A 19,907-nucleotide genomic window follows, 5' to 3' on the forward strand; every position below is an offset into this window, starting at 1 on the left:
GGGGAGGGAGAAACACAAGATCACTTCGGCCAGCCACCAACAGGCCTGGCGTGCCCACTGCAGGGCTGCGTCCATCTTACGCTTCACATCTCCAGGATCAAAGAACGCACAGCTCCTAATCTGAATATTTTCCTCGTGTTGAACTGAAGTCTCCCACGCTCCCCACTGATCTGTACCACCTCTGCAACCTAGAACATTCTACTCTCTCATTCAGAACATGGCTTTACAACATGACAAAACCTGTTCTGGGCTAAGCAACCCAATTCATTCCTGAAGTCCTTCCTTCCACAAATAGTTACTGGGTGCCTACAATCTCCCTCGTTTGGCATGGATTCTGCACCCGTCACTAACAAAATGCCACTTCTGGTGGGCCACTCAGTTACCACCCCTTTAAGTAGTATCTCCCTCCAGCCCACCCTCACTTTTGAACACAGTACTGAATTATGAAGAACAGAGCAGGACGATGGTTCCCATCATTCCAGATACTCTCCCAGCTCCGCCTCTTTCCAGCTATGGGACACCGGGCAGGTTCCTTGCTCTCTTTGTGCTTTAGTTTCCTTATCTGTAAAATGGGGGTCTATCAACAGTTTGTCCCCAGGAGGGATGGTAGGACTACAGAAGTTGTCATGTGCAAAGTGCCCACTATGCCTGGCACGCAAAAAGCCCTTCTCCAGTGGGATCCTTCACAGCAAGGCCAACATCACGCTCTTGCTGATAATAACTCTAGACTTACAGATAATGCCGCTACGCTCTCTTCACTCATGCTTTTGGTCTCTGCCATCTGAACAGCAAAGAGGAGTCATGCTCCTGTCTGACATCTGAGAAACAGACCAACAGAACTGGTGAGGAATGGAGGAATGGGGAAGAAGAAATCAGCTTGCACCTGAGCACTCTGGGAACTGTGGGCTACCTTTGCGGACAAATCCAACAGCTAGAGCTGGAGCCACACAATTGAGAGTGCAGATGTGGACATGGGTGCCAGAATAAACGGAGGACAAAAGCGAGGTCCTGGGAAGTTCAGATTTTCTTCGTGAAGGCTCATGACCTAGATATGCTTAAAAATATACTACATGACCTAGCAACTCCCTTTCTGGGCATATACCCAAAAGAATTAAAAGCAGAGTCTTGAAGACATGTTCATAGCAGCATAATTGACAACAGACAAGAGGTAGAAGCACCTAAGTGGCCAGCCAGATGAATGAATAAACAACGTGGTATGTGCACGCTATGGAACATTACTCAGCCCTAAAAAGAAAGGAAATTTTGACATATGCAATAACATGGATTAATCTTGACAGTATGTCTCCCTGAAATTCATGTGTTGAAGTTTAATCCGCAAAGTGGGGACTTTGGAGATGATTTGGTCATGAGGGTGGAACCCTCGTGAATGGAATTAGTGCTCTTATAAAACAGACCTCAGAGATCCCTCACCCTTCCCATCATGTGAGGGTGCAGTGAGAAGACCCTCACCAGACAATGAATCTGCCAGGGCCTTGATCTTGGAGTTACCAGCCTCCCCAACTGTGAGAAATCAATGTGTGTTGTCTATGAGCCACCAGTCTACAGCATTCTGCTACAGTAGCCGAAAGAGCTGACAGCGTGAAGAAGCCAGTTACAAAATGACAAATACTGCGTGGTCTTACTTATAGGAGATCCTTAGAGTGGTTAAACTCATAGAGACAGAAAGTACAATGGTGGCTGCCAGGGGCAGCAGGCAGAGGGGAGTGGGCAGTTATTGGTCATTGGGCACAGAGTTTCAGTTTTGCGAGATGAAAAGAGCTATAGAGATGGCGGGTGGTTGGTAACAATGTGAATGTACTTGACAGTACCGAACTGTACACCTAAAAATGGTAAAGGTGATACATTTTCTTATGTGTATTTTACCATAATTAAAACACTAAAAAATATACTAGACATAGCTCAAGAAAACCACAATGAGGGAAAAGAGCTATAGCAGAAACGGAAAAAGAAAACATATCCCGTGGTTTCACAAGCCTTACGAAGTTGTTCAAAAGGCTTATTTCTGTGCAGACCGTCCAAGTGTCAGCTGTGGAACACTAGTGTCCAAAGCCCCACGTCACTGATGCCCGCTAAGTGGAAGTAGAGGATACAGCCTTCGAGAGTTCAGGCTTTGGGGCAAGGAGCGGGGCTCGGCCCTTGGTAATGGGGTCTCGTCAGATGGCTTAACCTCTTTCACCTTCAGTTCCCTTATCTGCCTATGGGTTGTGAGGACTCAGTGGGACAAGTTATGCATAGTTCTCAGCGCTGGCCGGGCACACAGTTAAGGTATGAGAAACGTCAGCCACCATTCGCACTACTGTGGGATCTTACCTGAACATCGTACAGGAACTGGAAACGACTTCTTTTACTTGCAGCTTCTCTCACAGCCCAAGCCAGGTCCACTGACCCTTTGCCACCCATCGACCAGTGATAGCAGGGGACCGCATCAAAGGCACCAGCCCGCTTGGCGAGCTCGCACACTAAGTCAATCTCAGCGCGGGTGTCGGTCCTAGTGATGAAAATGTTTGTGGTTTTTGCATCTGTATTCATTTAGGGATGTTTTTAAAGAAAGACTAACCGTTTATACAGAACTTTGCTCCCTTACACTGAATATATTTTAAACTTCAAAAGTGGTTACATCGTGTTTAAATAAATCAAACTTAAAGAAAAGCATGGGAAAAAACTCCTCCAACATGACTCAAATATTTCAAGTTTTATTGAGAAAATTCCATAAGATAGCCCTTTGATCATCCATAGTCTTTCAGACAGAAATGCTGGGTGGAATTAAAAAAAAAAAAAGCCAAAGAAATGGTAAGTCGCTACATATATTTCATTTCCCTAGCAACATTTGAGAACACTGTGTGGCAATGAAATCAATCCAAACCGAAGCAAACCAACAGAAAGAGCAGAGTACTTCTGTATACTTTTAGATGAAGCAGAGAAAGACCAAACATCCTCAAGACACAAATCTGGTTTACAGGGTGGCCCAGCGCTACGACCACATTTAAAGGAGGAGGCTCGACTTACTTGAAGACATTCAGAGCTACGACGACGGGAACCCCAAAGAGCTGAGCGATCTGAATTTGCTTCTGGAGGTTACAGCAGCCGTCTGCCACCAGCTGGATGTTCTGTAAGAAAACCAGACCCGCATGTATCACTTCCCACCACACCTGCCAAACTAAACTGGGAGGGCCACTGTGGCAGATTTTGCTTCCATCTTTGCTCACGTTATGGTCCTAGAAGCTATTTAAGAAGACCACAAATCGTTTCTTCCCCCAGGAAAGATGGCTGCTGAAGGAGATGGCTCTTTTTCAAAATAATGTTTAAAATTATTCTGAGTCCAGTGGCATATTTGGGTCTTGAGCCAGGCACCTATTTCTGTGGCTGAGCAGTGGCCAGGACATAAGCGACATGCCCACGCCCTGCAGGCTGGTGGACAAGAAGGCACAAGGCCACTGTACCAGGAGCCACGCTCAACTACTCCCTGTTCGACCCCTAGTGCCACCTGTAGGCGCTAAGAGGTACTGTTGCCAGTAAATCAAAATAGTTACAGAAAGGAGTCAAGTAACTTATTAAGCCATACAGCCAGTTGTATATGCTCCAAGTCAGTTTTTTCCATATCTTAGGAATACACAGGTATGAGGTTTATATTTGTGTCTGTGCTGGAGACCGTGAGTTGGGGTAGGGAAAAGGAGATAAAGACCACGTCTAGCATTTGTTAAGACTGAAGTGTTAACTGAAGGGATTGTAACCCTGCCCCCAACCATTTCCTCTAGGATTATTAGAAAAGCACTTTTCTAAGAGGCCACTGGTGGAGGACTCCTTCACTGACTTTTAACTGTAAGCCAATGGTTAACCGGATGTGAATGATTCTTCACGTAAGCCTTTTAAAGCAGTCACTCTTACCTCCTCTGTGTACTCTCTCTTAAGAGGGACACCTGCAGTTACCTGAGATAAGAGACAAAATTAAGAACGATCTCATTAAAATGCTTTTGATCAAACTCTAATTGATCAAGATCTTAAAGAAAAACAAATCATAGTCACTTTTTGGGAAGGTACATTTAAAAGCACATTTTGTACTTCAATGCCATTTCTCCTCCCTCCATCTCTCTTTCTCTTTCTTTTTTGGCCTAGTTTCTCACAACCTATGAGGTTGGCAGGGCAGTTTAAAGATGAAGAAACTAAAGTTCAGAGAAGGTAAGTGTCTTGCCTAAGGTTACAGAGCAAGTGAGAAGCATAAGGGGCACTTGAATGTAATAGGGTTCGGAAGCCCCAATTTAGTGTCTTTTCACAATCCCACATTCTTTTTGTCTGCTACCAGTTTTGGTGAGAAACACCAGAAAACATTCTGATTCACTGAGGACATGATGACTTAGTTTTCTCTCAGTGGAAAAGAGCCTTGAGAATATTAGAAATCCTTTCAAAAGAGGTATCTGTGACAGATAGTTTTTGATAGTGTATAAAAAAAACATAATAAAGTATTTTCAGATGGGTTTTTCCAGCAGTAGTACAGACTGAAACACGGAGTGAACTTTTCAACTAGAACAACTAAAATACTATATTAAAAAAAGAACGTAAAGTATTGCTGAGCTTGCATACATGTAAAACTAAGAAGCAAAGAGGATCCACTAACCAAAAGTTGGTTCTTAAAAAGACTAACAAAATTGACAACATTCTGGTAAGATTTTTCTAAAAAAGGAATAAAACAATATTATAACCACACATGCTATAGGCAGAATTCATAGAATACTATGACCAACTTTACAGCCATACACTTAAAAACATAAATTCATAGGGGTGTAACTTTCAGTAGGCTCATATAAGAAGAAACAGAAAACCTAAACAGTTCTATTATATATTCATTAAAAAATGAAATTTGTAGTTTAAAATCTACCCCATACCATTAAATAACAGGCCCACACAGTGTTACAGGTCAATTCTTCTCATCTTTCAATAAACATATTATTCTAATGTTACAAAATCCCTTCTAGAGTATATAAAAAAGAAGGAATCCTTTGTAATTTATTTTATGTGGCTAACATTTCACTCTTAAATACAGATGCAAAGATCTTACTTAAAACATTAGGAAACCAATAAGTAAAATTCAGTCATTCATAAAAAAGATAAAACATCCCCAAATTAGATTTATTAAAAGGATGTAAGGTTCGTTTCATATCTGAAAGTTCAGTAATAACCTGCAGCATTACTAGATTAAAGAGAAAAGCAATATCCTCTCAATAGATGAAGAAACTTATTCAGCACCTATTTAGTACAAAAACTTGGCAAACTAGGTTTAGAAGGCAATTTCCTTAACCAGATTAAAAAAATACTAAAAATCTATAGAAAACATCATACTTAGTAATGAACCGTTAAAAGCATTTTCTTTCAAATCAGGATGCCCTTTATCACCATTCCTATTTACTACTACAGTGCATCCAAGAAGACCTGGTAGGTGACAAGAAAAAAAATATGAAGATCGGAAAGAAAGAAACAGAACTGTTCTTATTTTCAGATATGATAGCCCACATAGAAGTCTCCCAAGTATCTATATCTAAATTAGTATAATTAATAAGAGAATTTTTAAGCCACGGGAATATACAGCATGGTAAGTATGATTCATAATACTGTGCTGCAAACTTGAAAGTGGACCTTAAAAGCCCTCATTATAAGAAAAGAAAGAAAAAAAAGTTTTGAAACTACGTATGGTGACAAATCTTAACTAGACTTATTGTGATCATATCAAATCTTGATGTTGTACACCTGAAATCAATGTGTCAATTATACCTCAATTTAAAAAAGGAATTTAGAGAGGTCACTGTACATATAAAAGCAATATATAAGAATCCTGTTAAAATCATTGAAAAATATTAAGTACACAAGAACAAATCTTTAAAAAGATGTGGAAGTCTTTTATGGAATAAATGAAATCTTTATTAAAATACAGTTACAAATACCTACATCAATGAGGACACATCCCAATTCTTAGATAGAAAGCTGTCAACTCATCAAATTGATCTATCGATTTAATGCCATTTCAACAAAAATCCTAAGAAATTCCTTAAGGAACTTTATGAGCTAATTCCAAAATACACATGGAAGTGAAAAGGGCCATGGATAGGCCAGGCAAGCATGAAACAGAGAACAGCGTGGGAGAGCTTGCCCTACAGGCTATTGGTGTAGCATAGGCACAATTATATGTAAATAGATGAGCAACAGAAGGGAGGTCCCAGAAAAAGACATACACAGGAATGAAGAATTGATTTATGACAATGTAGGCTTGAAGATCAGAAAGAAGGAGGAGCCATGTAAATAAACAGTGTTAGGCCAATTGGTTATTAATACAGGAACAATGCAATTTGATCTGGTCATTGCAACAACCAAAAAGCAGTAATAATGGGAATGATGGTTAATTCTGTGTGTCAACTTGGCGCAGGGAGTGCCCAGATATTCGGTGGAACATTATTTTGGGTGTTTCTGTGAGGGTGTTCGTTGAGAATAACATTTACATTGGTGGATTCTGAGTAAGGCAGATTGCCCCCCATAATGTGGGTGGGCCGCATGGAATCAGTTGAAATGTCTGACTAGAACACAGAGACTGTGCAGGAGAAAATTCTCCAGCAGACTGCCTCCAGACTGGGTCTGGAACTGGAATACTGACTGGCTCTCCCGAGTTTCCAGCCTGCTGGCCCTCTCTGTAGATTTTGGACTTGTCGCCTCCATAACTGCATGAGCCAAATCCTTGTACTAAATAATTTTATGTAAATACACATCCTGTTAGTTCTGGAGATTCCTTGTTAATAAAATGGGTTTAAAGAACTAACTGAAAAATGAATACATGGATCCAAAAGTATAACAGATTATTAGTTCTTATATCTCACCAGGAGCAGTCTAGCACTTTGGAAGACAGGATTTGAATTTGAAACGATTGGGGCTAAAATGGGCAAGTTCAAGGGTCACAGGATTTTCCACTGTACAAATTATGGGAAGAAAAAAAACCCCACCAAGCTGAATAAACAAAAGTGCAGCCATGGTTATTTGTGCAATGATATTAAAAGAAAGTAGAAATTGTAATGGATCAAAAACATTACCACAGAGTTGATTCCAGTAAGGAGAAATGACACTGAGATTGATAATGTAGAATACAGGATTAAGAAGATGAAAGCTCATTTACTATTCAGTTATGGAAAACATTTCCTGGATACAGACTACGCCAGGCACCAGGGATACACAAATTAGTAAGACGTAGTCCTTAATCTCAAGGGATTCACAGTCGAGGAGGGAGACATACACATAGACAATCATGAAACAGTATGACGCAGAAGGCACTACTGGAGGCCAGGAGAGGGAGCCAAGCTTCTCCCAGCTTTCTGAACCCCCTTTTATTGTGCACCACCTTTATCTGTGCCTGTGAAGCTTGAGCCCTGTTACAATCATCACTGGCATGGAACCACAACTTTAAGTGGAAGATGAAGGCGAGCAGAAAATGCAAGCGCTGGAAAACAGAGCACATACATTAAGATGAACTGAAAGAGGATTATAAATCATGCAGGGAATTTTTACAGGATGGAGATCACAGTGTGGAAAAGCATTGGACTAGAAGCCAAGAGACCTTGATTTTACATCTGATTAGTCCTGCAAGTAAATGTGGGATACTGAGCAAGCCATAGAATCCTTTTCCACCTCAGTAATCTTCTCTCTATGCAGACTGAACCAGGCTAGACCATCTCTAAACCTTTCCAGTATTAAAGCGCTTTGATTTTATAATTTTCAGGGTGCAAAATAGGGAGGGAGAATTTCAAATGCGTCTTATGTGGGCAGAAACAGTGTTTTGAAAACGGGAAGTTGGTATATAGAGTCAAAGTTTAAAGTCAAGGAGTGATTGCACCCACAGGTGGAGTTTTGAGCAAACTCCGAATTCTTTGGGATTTACTGCCTATAATGCACGTGAAGTCAACCTTCCATTTGAAATAATGATGAAACTTGAGGCTGAAATGAAGTGCGCAAGTGTCTGGCATTACACATGAACTTAGGACTCAGAAAAGGTTTAGCCTTCATTAGTTAGCAGCTCTGCACAGTGAACAGAGTAGGAGCTTTGGATCTAGTCCTGGGCTTCAGACCTGGCTCTCTGCTGGCCTGGCGACATTACCCACATTCCCTAAACCCACCATACCTCAACTCCCTCGTCTGTAAAATGGTATGAAATAATGCCTGCTCCTCCTAGGACAAAGAATCGCTAAGCTGATTAAACAGTGCCCACGATGGGGTTTTTAGGACGGCAAACCTCGGGTTTGTTTTGCTCTTGTAACAATCATCGATCATGTGACTTCTGTGAACACAGTATACCAATTAAGAAATCAGATTTGGCAGTTTATCTAACATATCAACAGTGTAAATGTTAAAGCCACTCAAAATTATATTATTTCAAAAACAATGAATTGGTATAACATTTCATATTCTCCCTTTGAAGAAACCTAAAAATGAAAAAATAAAATACTACACCTTAACCGCAGAAATGAAAAAAATTTCCTTTCAGGTATGTGTAAATTCTGTATATAATAATACAGGTTCATATCAAATGTCTTTAAAAATGTTACAATAGAATTTATGTTTTCCAAGCAAAGCTCTCTGAGAAATAATCCAGTCCTATAACAGTTATAAAGTGAAATCATAATAAACAGAAACAGAAGGAGCATAGTTCTAGATGAAATCTGATGAGATGTAGCATCAGTGACCCAAAAAGCCGTCTGTACAAACACTGAACAACCTCACCCACAAGAGGAATCATTCTGATCGGTGTGCGCTCCATTCAGCAGCCAGAGCTCTGTCCTCCCATTACCGCGGGGCTAGAACATGTTGACGTCAGCCTCAGATAGGGATCTGAGGACTCCACAGTGTTTACATTACGCTCCTTTGCAAAATCCTGCATAGAAGTCACTTTGTGGGTGTCGATGTTTACTTGAACTTACCTAAACTCTCAGTGCCCTGTGATGGTACCTTGTAAAAAAGGAGACATTCTAGAAAACTAGAGTCATTAAGCAGGTTTCAATGTTTCAAACGCTCAGTTCTGCTTTACCTTAATTTTCAAATTGGTTTCACTAGGAAGGAGAAGGGACTTACGCTCGGCCCGCCCCCGTGCATCTTCAGAGCTCGCACCGTTGCCACCAGCACGACGACGTTGGGCACCAAACCGGAAGCTCGGCACTTGATGTTGAAGAATTTCTCCATGCCAATGTCAGCACCAAAGCCAGCTTCAGTCACTGTGGAGAATCAAGTTGGAAACTTGCTATTATCTTCTGAAAACAACAGTAGGGCGTGGCAATCATTGGTACGGTTCAAATTCAAAGGACAGCTTACATTCCCCACCAAGTTCAGGTCACTACACAGCGCTGCACCTTGTTCATACACAAAGGTAAACTAACTCCCAGTTTTAGAAAATGTTCTACGTCTTGACATTCCCTAAAAAGACGGCTCTCTGCTTCATATCACCATGCCTTAAGGATCCTTTGCCAAGGCCTAGATTTTCCTTTCAGTAGAGTAGCTCAGAGCAAAACTTTTCTGAACATAGCTGGGATTTTCGATTTTTTAATCAGGTTCCAAATTGTATCAAAGAACACTGCCAGCATAATTATGACGGGAGATCCTTTCTCAATGTAGATCATACATAGAATCGTTTCTTTTAGTGCCACTGGTCATTTCTGTTGATTGACAAAACTCAAGTTAGTTGAGTGGCTTAAGGAGGTTCGTTATTATATAAGATAGCATCTTCATTCCACAACCACAGGACACTGTAGGGGTTCATTACGAGTCTCCCCAGAATGTGCTACCCTGGCATGAGAATTACTTGGAGCCGAAGACAACTGAGGCCTACAAGGCTCAGGAAGAGCTTTTAACCTCCCTCGTAACAGCCTAAAAAAACTTAGATAAAGGGCCCGATTCAGGAAAAGCATCATCACTTGAGATACCTACAAGGAATGTGGGCAGGGGGAATCCACAGGGCTCGGAGACCAACGTCCTCTCTGTCCCACTGTGTCTGCAAGGCCCAGCAAACGTTTGTTTTCCCATCTGCATGTGAACTGCTTTTCTCCCCTCTGAAGTTGCAGATCCCACCCCTTCTCCTTAGGTCAGAAGCCCCAACTGCCTGACTGGCCTGTGAGTCCCATATTCTTAAGGAGCCCCGGTACATATACGAAATTAAACTTGATTTTCCCCTATTAACCTGTCCCATGTTGATTTAATAGCCAGAAGAATTTAGAAGGGTAGAGGAGAAATTTTTCCTCCCTGACAACACTCATCTTTACTCATCCCCTCCTCGCCCCCAAATTGTGAGAACTGTTCCTGTGGCAAGAATGGAGCTAGTAAAGAGAATGTCTAACAGTGCCTTCCAAGATAACACTAGTGACACTGGGTCAGCAGCAGAGACTTTGACATACAAAGGAGATCTCTAGAACCAGCACCACCGGCACCACCAATGGGCTGATTAGAGATGCAGACTCTCAGGCCCTACTCTGGATCTACTCAAGCAGAATCAGCATTTTAATAAGATCTCTAAGTGAGACGAATGTCCATCAAAATGTGAGAAGCACACAGCTCTCGGCAAGGAATACTATCAATGTAGTAAAAAGTAAATACGTATGAAATACACACTATATACTGACAGTACAAACAAGGTCATAATTTACAGCACAGATAGGAATTGACAGTAAAATATTTTACTAAGACAAAAATCAAAACATTTAAAATGTAAAAGAATGAAGATCTCTGTCCCCAGTATTTACTGAATACACACATTTTAACAAGAATTAAGGAAAAAATGATACAAATGTCACACATAATTTCAAACTCTAAATACATCAACCAGTTGATCTAATTCTTTATGGTTTCCTTTAAGTACTTCATATGCCCATACGAGTTTTATACGACAGAATTTTGTAGTTCTGCTCCATTACTTTAAAATCATTGCAGATTTTCTTGCTGTATTACAAACTTTCAAAATTTATGACTATAAGTGGAAGCTTATAATTTTGATACGTTGATGTACCAAGATTTACAAATTGTTTCCCCTTGATATTGGATGTTTGGGTTGTTTCCAACAGAAATAACGCTGCAAAATATCTGTGTGTATGAGCTTTAACCTCTTTCAAATTATATTCTTGGAATAAATTCCCGAGGGTAAGAGTATGGGGCCAGAGTATGTAAAAAAATTTATGACTGTTGATATGCTTTTGACAAATTGAAAAATATTCCTTTAAAAATATCCGATTTGGAGTAGTATAGCTACAAGTCATTTTGTCCTTTATTTTCTTTTCTTTGAATAAGCGATGTAGCAAAACAATTTAAAGCAGAACACATTCCATTCAGGACTTGGGACAATTCTAGTGATTTTACTAGTAGGGGTCAAAACCAGAGAAGATCGTTGACATAACGACCCCTACGTCGAGGGTGCCCCTGGTAAAGCCAATGTTAACTTCAGCATGGTGGTGGCAGGGTGGACCCCAGAAGAGAACTATTCAGTTGACTTTGTCAAAGGTCATTCCAGAGTGGACTTCCATTAGGGAAAAAGACAGCAAGGCCACCAGTACCAGATTACCAAGTCACCAATAGATGATCCTTCTGCCTGTCAGTATCAAAGACAGACCACAGAGAGAAAGACAGACAGATGGGATCCAGAATTCCTACTAGCTGTGCGACCTTGGCGAGTTATTTAACCTACTTGAGTCTCAAAGTCCTCAAATAGGAGGGTTAAGTGGGTAACACACGTAAAGTACAGTGGCACCTCGGTTTTCGAACATAATCCACAAGTTCTGAAACATTCGAAAACAACCAACAGCTAGGCCTTAGGATTTTGCACTCAGCAGAAGCCGTGTGACATGTTCGACTTCTGAGTCGTGTTTGAAAACCAAAGCATTTACTTCCGGGTTTATGGAATGTCAATGGAGACGTTTGAAAACCAAGGTACCACTGTACTAAGTGACTGCTTTTCTGGTCCCTAGTGGGAGCTCACAAAAATGTTTAGCGCCATTATCACCAAAGGAACAGATCTCCCACTTGCTAGAAATCATATTCAATTCTTTAGCACTGGTCAAATTCCTGCTATGTCCAGGCATTTTCCTCAGTGGCAGAAGTCCAGTCCTCAAGCAGCACGCCAGGAACATGGCGGGAGAAATTGGATCTGCTATCGGATGCAAGAGAACTGGAGTATCGTTCTTGTGTCACCAGGACCCCACACAGTACCTGACACATAGAAATGAATGAATGAACAAAGGTATAAAGAAACGATTAGAGTGGGACTTGGAGCTAATGATGTAAAGGCTGTCACTCAGTGGAGCTAGGCAGAGGGACACACAAAACAGAATCAGATTAAAAATGTTCTGATCCCTCCCTATCATATACTTTTTTTCTTACACTATGCGAACAGTTTTAATAAAAGGCATAAATGTCGTATCTGATAAAGATATGACCATCTCCAATGTCTACACAGGCTAGCTAAGTTTAAATTCATGTTTTAAGAGACACATTGGGGGAGAAAAGGAGTAACAAAGAGAACTTCAGTTAGGGCAAGAAACAGGATGTAGTAATAAAGGTTCAGGGACTGTGGCTTCCAAATGCAAAGGAAATACAGAGGCAAATAATGCGAAGAAAACAGAAGGACATGCCAAAATCCTTAGACTTTGAAAACTGTTCTGAAATACCGCATGTAATCATTTTTATGTTGTTTTGAAATACTGGGCTGCTAAGGAAAACAGAGTGTGGGAAAGGTTTGGTGATGTGCAATCACTAATGACAAAAATTAGGACCAGCTAATAAGGTGCCATCAACCAACGATGGTTTCCCAGTATTAACTTGGAAAGGGACACTATGGACTGCCATCTGTCTGTGCCTCAGGGGGTCCTGACTTGAGAAGGGGACAAGCCACTCTTATTGGCAGGCTCCATTTCCTAGGCACTTCCTGGGAACTGTCAACAGCAAACCTCTAAGTTTTCCTAGTGATCTGAAATAAGCAATTTATTCCCTTATCGTATTTGTTGCTCTTAATAAATTTTTAAAGAGATAAGGGCAAAAAGAATTATTTAATGTTGACTTTAATATAGACTTGTTCTTGAGTCACGAAGCACATACAACACTTACTCTGACTGAGCATTCCTGAAAAGCATGTAACGTAGACTTCTGAAAGCTGCACATTTTAAAAGGCTTGCAAAAAATGCACGTGCCACAACAGTTATTTGTTTTGGCGATCTCTTTTACATGGGCGGGGGTTACTGCCAGTCTACTTACAACATGAATGAAAACAGGAAACACTGATACTCTTATTGTGTAAGTGCAGAAACTATGAGATAGTAATTTTCTAGCATGGCTTAATTCAAACTTCAGAACCAGAAAGGAAGTGTCAGTGGATCTGGGTTGGGAAGGGTCTATTTGGACTAACACTGTTAGTAACCTGCACAGGAAACAGAGCTCTGGGTTCAGCTAGCGAGTAAAACCCAATGCCGGACAATCGGGCGGCTGGCTTTCCGTGCTGATCTTCTGGGGCACCCCGAGTCACATCGTACAAACCGAACAGAAACGGTGACAAACAATGACTACACACTAGTAGGAGGCACACAAGATACCTATGAAATTCTTCAGTGAGGCAGAGATGATTTTTATGTCTAGAATGATTGTATCATGGCCCCAACTAGCAGTACACGAAGAAGTACAATAAGTGAAATTCAACGACAATCAGGACTCAGACAGGTAATCACTGATCTGCTAACTAAAAGGGAAAAAAGCACTAATATCATAACCCCATAGACAGGCCCTATACATATTGGGTTCAGACATTCTAGAGCCACGAAGGAACCAAGCTCCTCTGTTACCTTCTCGGGATAAAAGCCCGCCGTGGTGTCCCAGGTCCCTCTACTGACCAGGCCAGAGCTCTCCTTTCTGTATTACACTCTCCTGCCATTTGATTAAACATGTACATCCCAGAATTTAGGAAAACAATATTCTTTTTTTTCCCTCATTAACCAATGACTGAACCTCTATTATTTTGCCTGGCATTTAAACGATCATCTATGTACTCACGCCTTTATTTAGTGAGGAAACTGTACATTTTTAACACGACAAAGAGGAAAAAGATTAATTACCTAATTAAAAAAAAAAAAAACTTACCCTTTTCATTTTTTCTTGTTTGAATTCCCCTGGTATTTTAAAAATTTTATTTACCATTATGCTGGTAAATTTGAATTCAATTGTTTCACATTGACTTCTGAATTGTCTCATGTGTTAGTACATTTACTCAAGTCATTTCTATGGAATCACCAACCAGCTCAGTGGTTCTCAACTGAGGACAATTCTGCCCCCCAGGGGACATGTGGCAATGTCTGGAGTCATTTGTGGTTGTGGTAACTGGCATCTAGTAGGTAGAGGCCAGAGATGCCGCTACACATCAGAATACATAGGAGAGCCAACTCCCCCGCCTCCAAAAAAAAACACCCCAAAACAAACCCAAAATTATCCACCCAAAATTCCACCAGAGACAGAGACACTCAGCTGCAGTAGGATCACGAGGATGCTTGAATTTGCAAGAATGAAAAATTGTACAAGATTATTACATGAATAATAACCTTACATATCATAAGATCCTGAGATATAATAATCCCAGTAAAAATTCTGCTCAGCAGTCTCATGTGCTGCGTCAACAGTGCATTCACTACAACCTGGCAGTTCTGGTGATGACAAATAGTGTCTCACTGGCGACTGCTACACTAACTTCGTAAGAAAGCAGGGAGGGAGAGGTATGACAAGTCAACATGGGACAACACAGGCAGCAACGGTCAGTCTTACTGCTGAGAACAAACACATATGAGGAGGAGAGGCTATTCTAGTTTGAGACTGGGGACCGGGGAGTAGCACAGAACTAACACTGTGCGCCAGGCAACGTACAAGACACTCCGTCTCATTTCACTCTTCCGCACCTTTGAAGTCTTTATCCGTCCGCTTAAGAAGCTAAGTATTAGAACATTTAAATAAGGTCACACAGCTACATGATAAGAGCTTGGATGGAAATAAGGCCCATAAGACTGCAATCTATGCCAGGGTTCCTACCCCATACTGCCTTGTCAATACAGAGGGAGCCCAAAACAATACACACATTTTAAAAAAGGAAAAAAAAAAAACTACTGCATTACAATCGTAATACTCAATATATACCGATAACGAAAGATGAATACAAGTCATGTGCATACATTTTTTGGCACCCCCGATATATCAAGGAAGCACGTAGCATTTCTCAAGCTCAACTGTTTGGTAAGTATGCTTCCAATGATTCCAGTGAAAGTCGTCACACGTCACACCCTGTACTTCAATATTTTGACATATAAGAAGTAGCTCTCTATTCTTTCCCTAACTCTGAAGGGTGTGCCCAACTGGTGTTCTAACTGCAATGTTGCCCTGCAGAAAGTACGTACTCTGGAGTCTTCTCCATATGATATGTCATTCTTTCTTTGTTTTTGACCGAATCCAGAAATTTGTTTTCTCTCTTGGAGCAATTCGTTTGGCGATGACGAATCATGATGCATTCTTAGTTCCTGGTCTACATGCCGGCAGTGCTGCCTCCTGGGCAGCGGCAGGAAGTCTACTGGTGAACAAAGACAGACCTCCAAGAGAGGAAGCTCCAAGGACCAGTTCCATCTAGGCTTGGTACCCAACACCAGCAGACACAGGCCGCAGGGAGAGAACACTCGCTCTGCAGTCTGGGCTCCTGGTGGCCAGGTGGGATTTTACCACCTTCCAACTGGCTGAGTCAGATCCCAAGATGGGACTTCCCAGCCTTGTCCTGCCAGGTTTCTGTCTTCCCATCACTGGTTGGGAATTGAGCAACTCCAACCCTCTAGCTTGGGTTTTCTTTTCCAGACTGCATGTTCCTCTTCTCACCACAAGCACACAGGGGGAGAAAAGGCAACAAATCCTTGAGATCTGAAATTCTCATTTTTGCTTTTACACTGGAGAAAACGCTCCTTGGACTCTGAGAGTTAAATTGAAGCACCAAGAAAATTCCTCCTTGAGTTGCGGGCTACTTGACATGCCTGAATGTTGTCACCAGAACTGCAAATTGAATTTCCAGCTTGCTATGTCACTAAGGGGTCCTTTAGTCCGTGTATACTCAGAAGATTAGAATTTTCAGATTTCATAGTCACTTTATAATGGTAATATTTTTTCTCGCCATGATCCACGTAACATATACATCAAATATAAAACATATTGAGTTACCCATTATTTTTGGACACAAACTTGAATTTATAGACTGTTAGAGGTCTCACAGAAGAGCTAGTCCTTGCAATCAGCTTGGCTTCAAATGGGTTGAGATAAGAAATACATCTGCTCAGGGCAGATTTTGCTAACTTAATCCTCAAAAGAATTTCTTGTAAACAGAGGGAGGAATAGAACTGTAGCTTTCATTCAGTCAGCACTTTACTTTCTCACGACAAATCAGGAAGAAAAATAAAACCTTTGTACAGGAAGAAGCAAGGTATATGCTGCACTGGACTTCATTCTGAAGCACTGTGGGCTGTAACTCCTGAACAATGCTAAAGGAAATGGAAACTAGATTCTTCAAACGGCCTTTTTCTACCCTATGTAAACAGGTCTATTCAGCTGCAGCTGTCCGCAGATAAATTCAGGGAAAGTGGAGTTCAAGGTCACAGAAGCACACGGATTCTGAACTTGAGCTCAAGGTGGGCTAGCCTTTGAGGATTTGAATTATTTTTCTCAGTTACTAGAAGGAGACTAAGTAAACCATGAAGAATCATTAAATAAATGACAAGGGGAGCACAGCATTATTACCACAGCTGAAAAAAAATGAACTTGATTTAGAACATATTAATTTTGAGAACATATTAATTTTGAGGATTTGAACATATAAGTTTTTCAAAAAATTGAATGCTTTTGCTGTTTCTGATTTGCCTATTTAATCTATGACCCTCTTTGATTTTATTAAATGTCTTACGGCAAAATTTCCATGGAATATATAGATCAACTGGGCACATATTGGGAGATCTAAGGGAAGAAGAAACCAGTAAAAAAAAAGCTCCAATATTAATAGGAGCACGTGCCTTTCCTTTTTCTTACCTTTTCGTTGATGGCAGTGTTTACACCCATTAGGGGAAGTTTGGTAGTCATACACAATACAAGATAAAGTTATTGAGAATTTATTTGGGGAAAGAAAAGATAAGCAAAGTATAAAAAGAACACAGGGCCACTGGAACCATATGTTTTTGTTAGTAATAAAAACTTTGGAAAAAACCAGTAATGCCATATAGATGCGCTTTGGTGTCAGGACCCAGAATTTCCTTTCTCTACAGAGTTAATTAGTTACAGACACTGGTTCACGTTATTTGGAACCATCATTAATCATCTTGGTTTGTAAAATGATGTTGGCCAAAGTGAAATTTAATTTTGAAAAAAAAAATGTTTAGATGAAAATTAAATTACACATGTTATTTTTACCTCCCTTATAAAAATCCAACTGAATTAAATTCACGAATCTATTATCCAAATAGTTCCCATCTTCTTGGAGGGATCATGAGCATTTGTACAATGTCATCGCTATGACCAGGGATTTAACCCTTCCCTTTTTAGCAAACACATGGTGTCCCAAAGTTCTGGCTAGAAGCCTGGAATTTTAGATGATTGAATGGGGGCAGAGCTGTTCCCTTACAGCCCCTGAGAACTCGACACTTGAAAGAGAACGTGAAACAGAAACAAATTTTGAAAGGCTCTGCTACTACCATGCCTTAACCTGACATAATGGAAAGATGAAATAGAATGTTTTTTATTGAGCTGTTCATGAAAACAAACGCTTGGAGGAAAAATGTATAAACGTCATAGATAAATAAATTTTATCTTAAAGGTTCCCATGAAAAAAAACAACATCAAAAAACCTATAATAGCTTTTCTGCAAGTGTTGAGAAACTTAGCAAGTGGAATTATGATTACTGCGTTTGCAAACAAATTACATATACCAACATTCCTGGTATGAAAACTATGATCGAGTAAAACAGACAGAAGGAAAACATTTTCAAACGCAAAAGTAGGCAGATTCTACAGTATATTTACTAAATACAAGCAGGAAGAACAGGGATTTTTGAATTGAAGGTAGAGACCCATTAGCCTGTCATAAAATCAATGTACAGTATTCCCTCCTAATCCGTGGGGATCAGTTCCAAGACCCCTAGTGGATGCCTGAAACCTCGGATGATATCGAACATGTTTTCTGCTTCATGTCTTCCACTCACAAATTTAATGCCTTTTCCGTTTGAACTTTTGCAGTTTGAGGTGCGACAGCAAAACTAGCATGATGTCTTTTCTTCCTCACAATCTCACAGATAAAAGATTCATTCTTACTGTAGATCTTAGCAACCTCAGCACATTTTGTTTTCTTTCCTTATTAATGAGAAATTTCACCTTTTCACTTAAAGGAAGCACTTCACAGCTTCTCTTGGGCATATCCAAACTGGTAGCATCACCACTCTGCGCTGTGGGACCATTAGTAAGTGCAACAAGGGTGACTTGACCACAGGCACTGAGATACAGGACAGTCAACCTGATAAACAAGGCGGCTAGTGAGTGACTAACGGACAGGGAACACAAACAGTGCGGAGACGCTGGACAAATGGGGGATTCACATCCTGGGTGGGACGGAGCAAGACAACAGGAGGTTTTATTACGCTACTCATAACAGAGCACAATTGAAAACTTATGAATTGTTTACTTCTGGAATTTTCCATTTAATATAATCAGACTGTGGTTGACCACGGGTAACCACAGAAACCTCAGAAAGTGAAACCGTGGATGGGGCTGTGCACTGCTGCACTGGGTTGCAACCAGAATTAAAAAAAGATAAAGACTAGGAGAGAAATATCAGGATATATCACACATCATAAGAGAAAGTAGATTTGTTTCATAAGACATTTGTTCCAGTTTTTACACACGGACACACGTGTGCACATACAGTTGTGATACACAATGAATCTCACGCTCTGGCTTTCAGACAAAACATCCAAGAGTCACTGGCCTCGACTCTACATTTGCAGATTTCTTCTCTAGGAAGGGAAGAGACGGACCCGCTGGTTTGACAATCATATCTGGCATTACCAGTTGACCTCAAGAAGATCCATTTAATGATTCTTCAGGTCTGGCCCCGTTCCGGTCAGCCCTGGGACAAACAGCACAGGCAGCTCGCAGGAACAACACCCCTGATCTCAGTGGCATTGGCCATTATGTTTACATGTAGGGTCACAGATGCCATGTTACTCTTACTGATCCTGCGGCTCTAGTTTTGGGTGTGGAGACAGAGGTCTGCACTGTCCTGCTTTCCATGTTCCTTCCAGTACGTCTGACATGGACACCACTGTAAGACCAGGCCTACCACCTGTCCACTGGTATTCGATTTTAAAAAGATTTAACAGAATAAATGAGGACACACTGAAAACACCAGTAATTCACATTTACATTTGTAAAAAACTCAAACTCAAGATAATAGCCTTGAAGAGGGACATCCCTACGCCCCGGAGTTGAAACCAAAGTTTGGTGTAATTCTCATTTTGTTGGAATGAAGTACAAACCCTCGATTTGCCATCCCTCTCTCTCCTCCTGTTGGTATGCCCCCAGCCTGGCCTACTAGCTCGAAGTGGGTCCAACTAGGCTAAAGCCGCTGATAAAAAGGATTATTTGTGTTATACAGGAAAACGCTCAGTGCATATAAATATTTTATGTTTATTATGTTGGCAAAAAATAAGCATTAAAACGAGGGATCGTGATGCCCACCTAGCTTGCAAATTTCAGAGATGGTTTCCTGAAGAGCAGATGGGGGCTGTCCCCACAAAGACAGTGTCTCCATCCACAAGCTTTTACCTTCAACACAGTAAGTA

The 19,907-nt window shown here is 40.8% G+C and overlaps 1 protein-coding gene across 1 annotated transcript in view; it reads right to left on the reverse strand.

Annotated features, from left to right (window-relative positions):
- Nucleotides 1-19,907, reverse strand: part of MTHFD1L (methylenetetrahydrofolate dehydrogenase (NADP+ dependent) 1 like) — a 186,877-nt gene that overhangs the window by 67,904 nt on the left and 99,066 nt on the right. The window contains exons 21-24 of the mRNA XM_081044590.1: nucleotides 9,118-9,257; nucleotides 3,907-3,948; nucleotides 3,028-3,128; nucleotides 2,332-2,509 (exon numbers count right to left, since the gene is read on the reverse strand). Of these exons, the coding sequence (XP_080900716.1) occupies nucleotides 2,332-2,509; nucleotides 3,028-3,128; nucleotides 3,907-3,948; nucleotides 9,118-9,257 (461 nt within the window). The remainder of the gene's footprint in view (nucleotides 1-2,331; nucleotides 2,510-3,027; nucleotides 3,129-3,906; nucleotides 3,949-9,117; nucleotides 9,258-19,907) is intronic.

This window comes from Rhinolophus hipposideros, assembly GCF_964194185.1.
Source record: "Rhinolophus hipposideros genome assembly, chromosome: 3".
NCBI lineage: Eukaryota > Metazoa > Chordata > Mammalia > Chiroptera > Rhinolophidae > Rhinolophus > Rhinolophus hipposideros.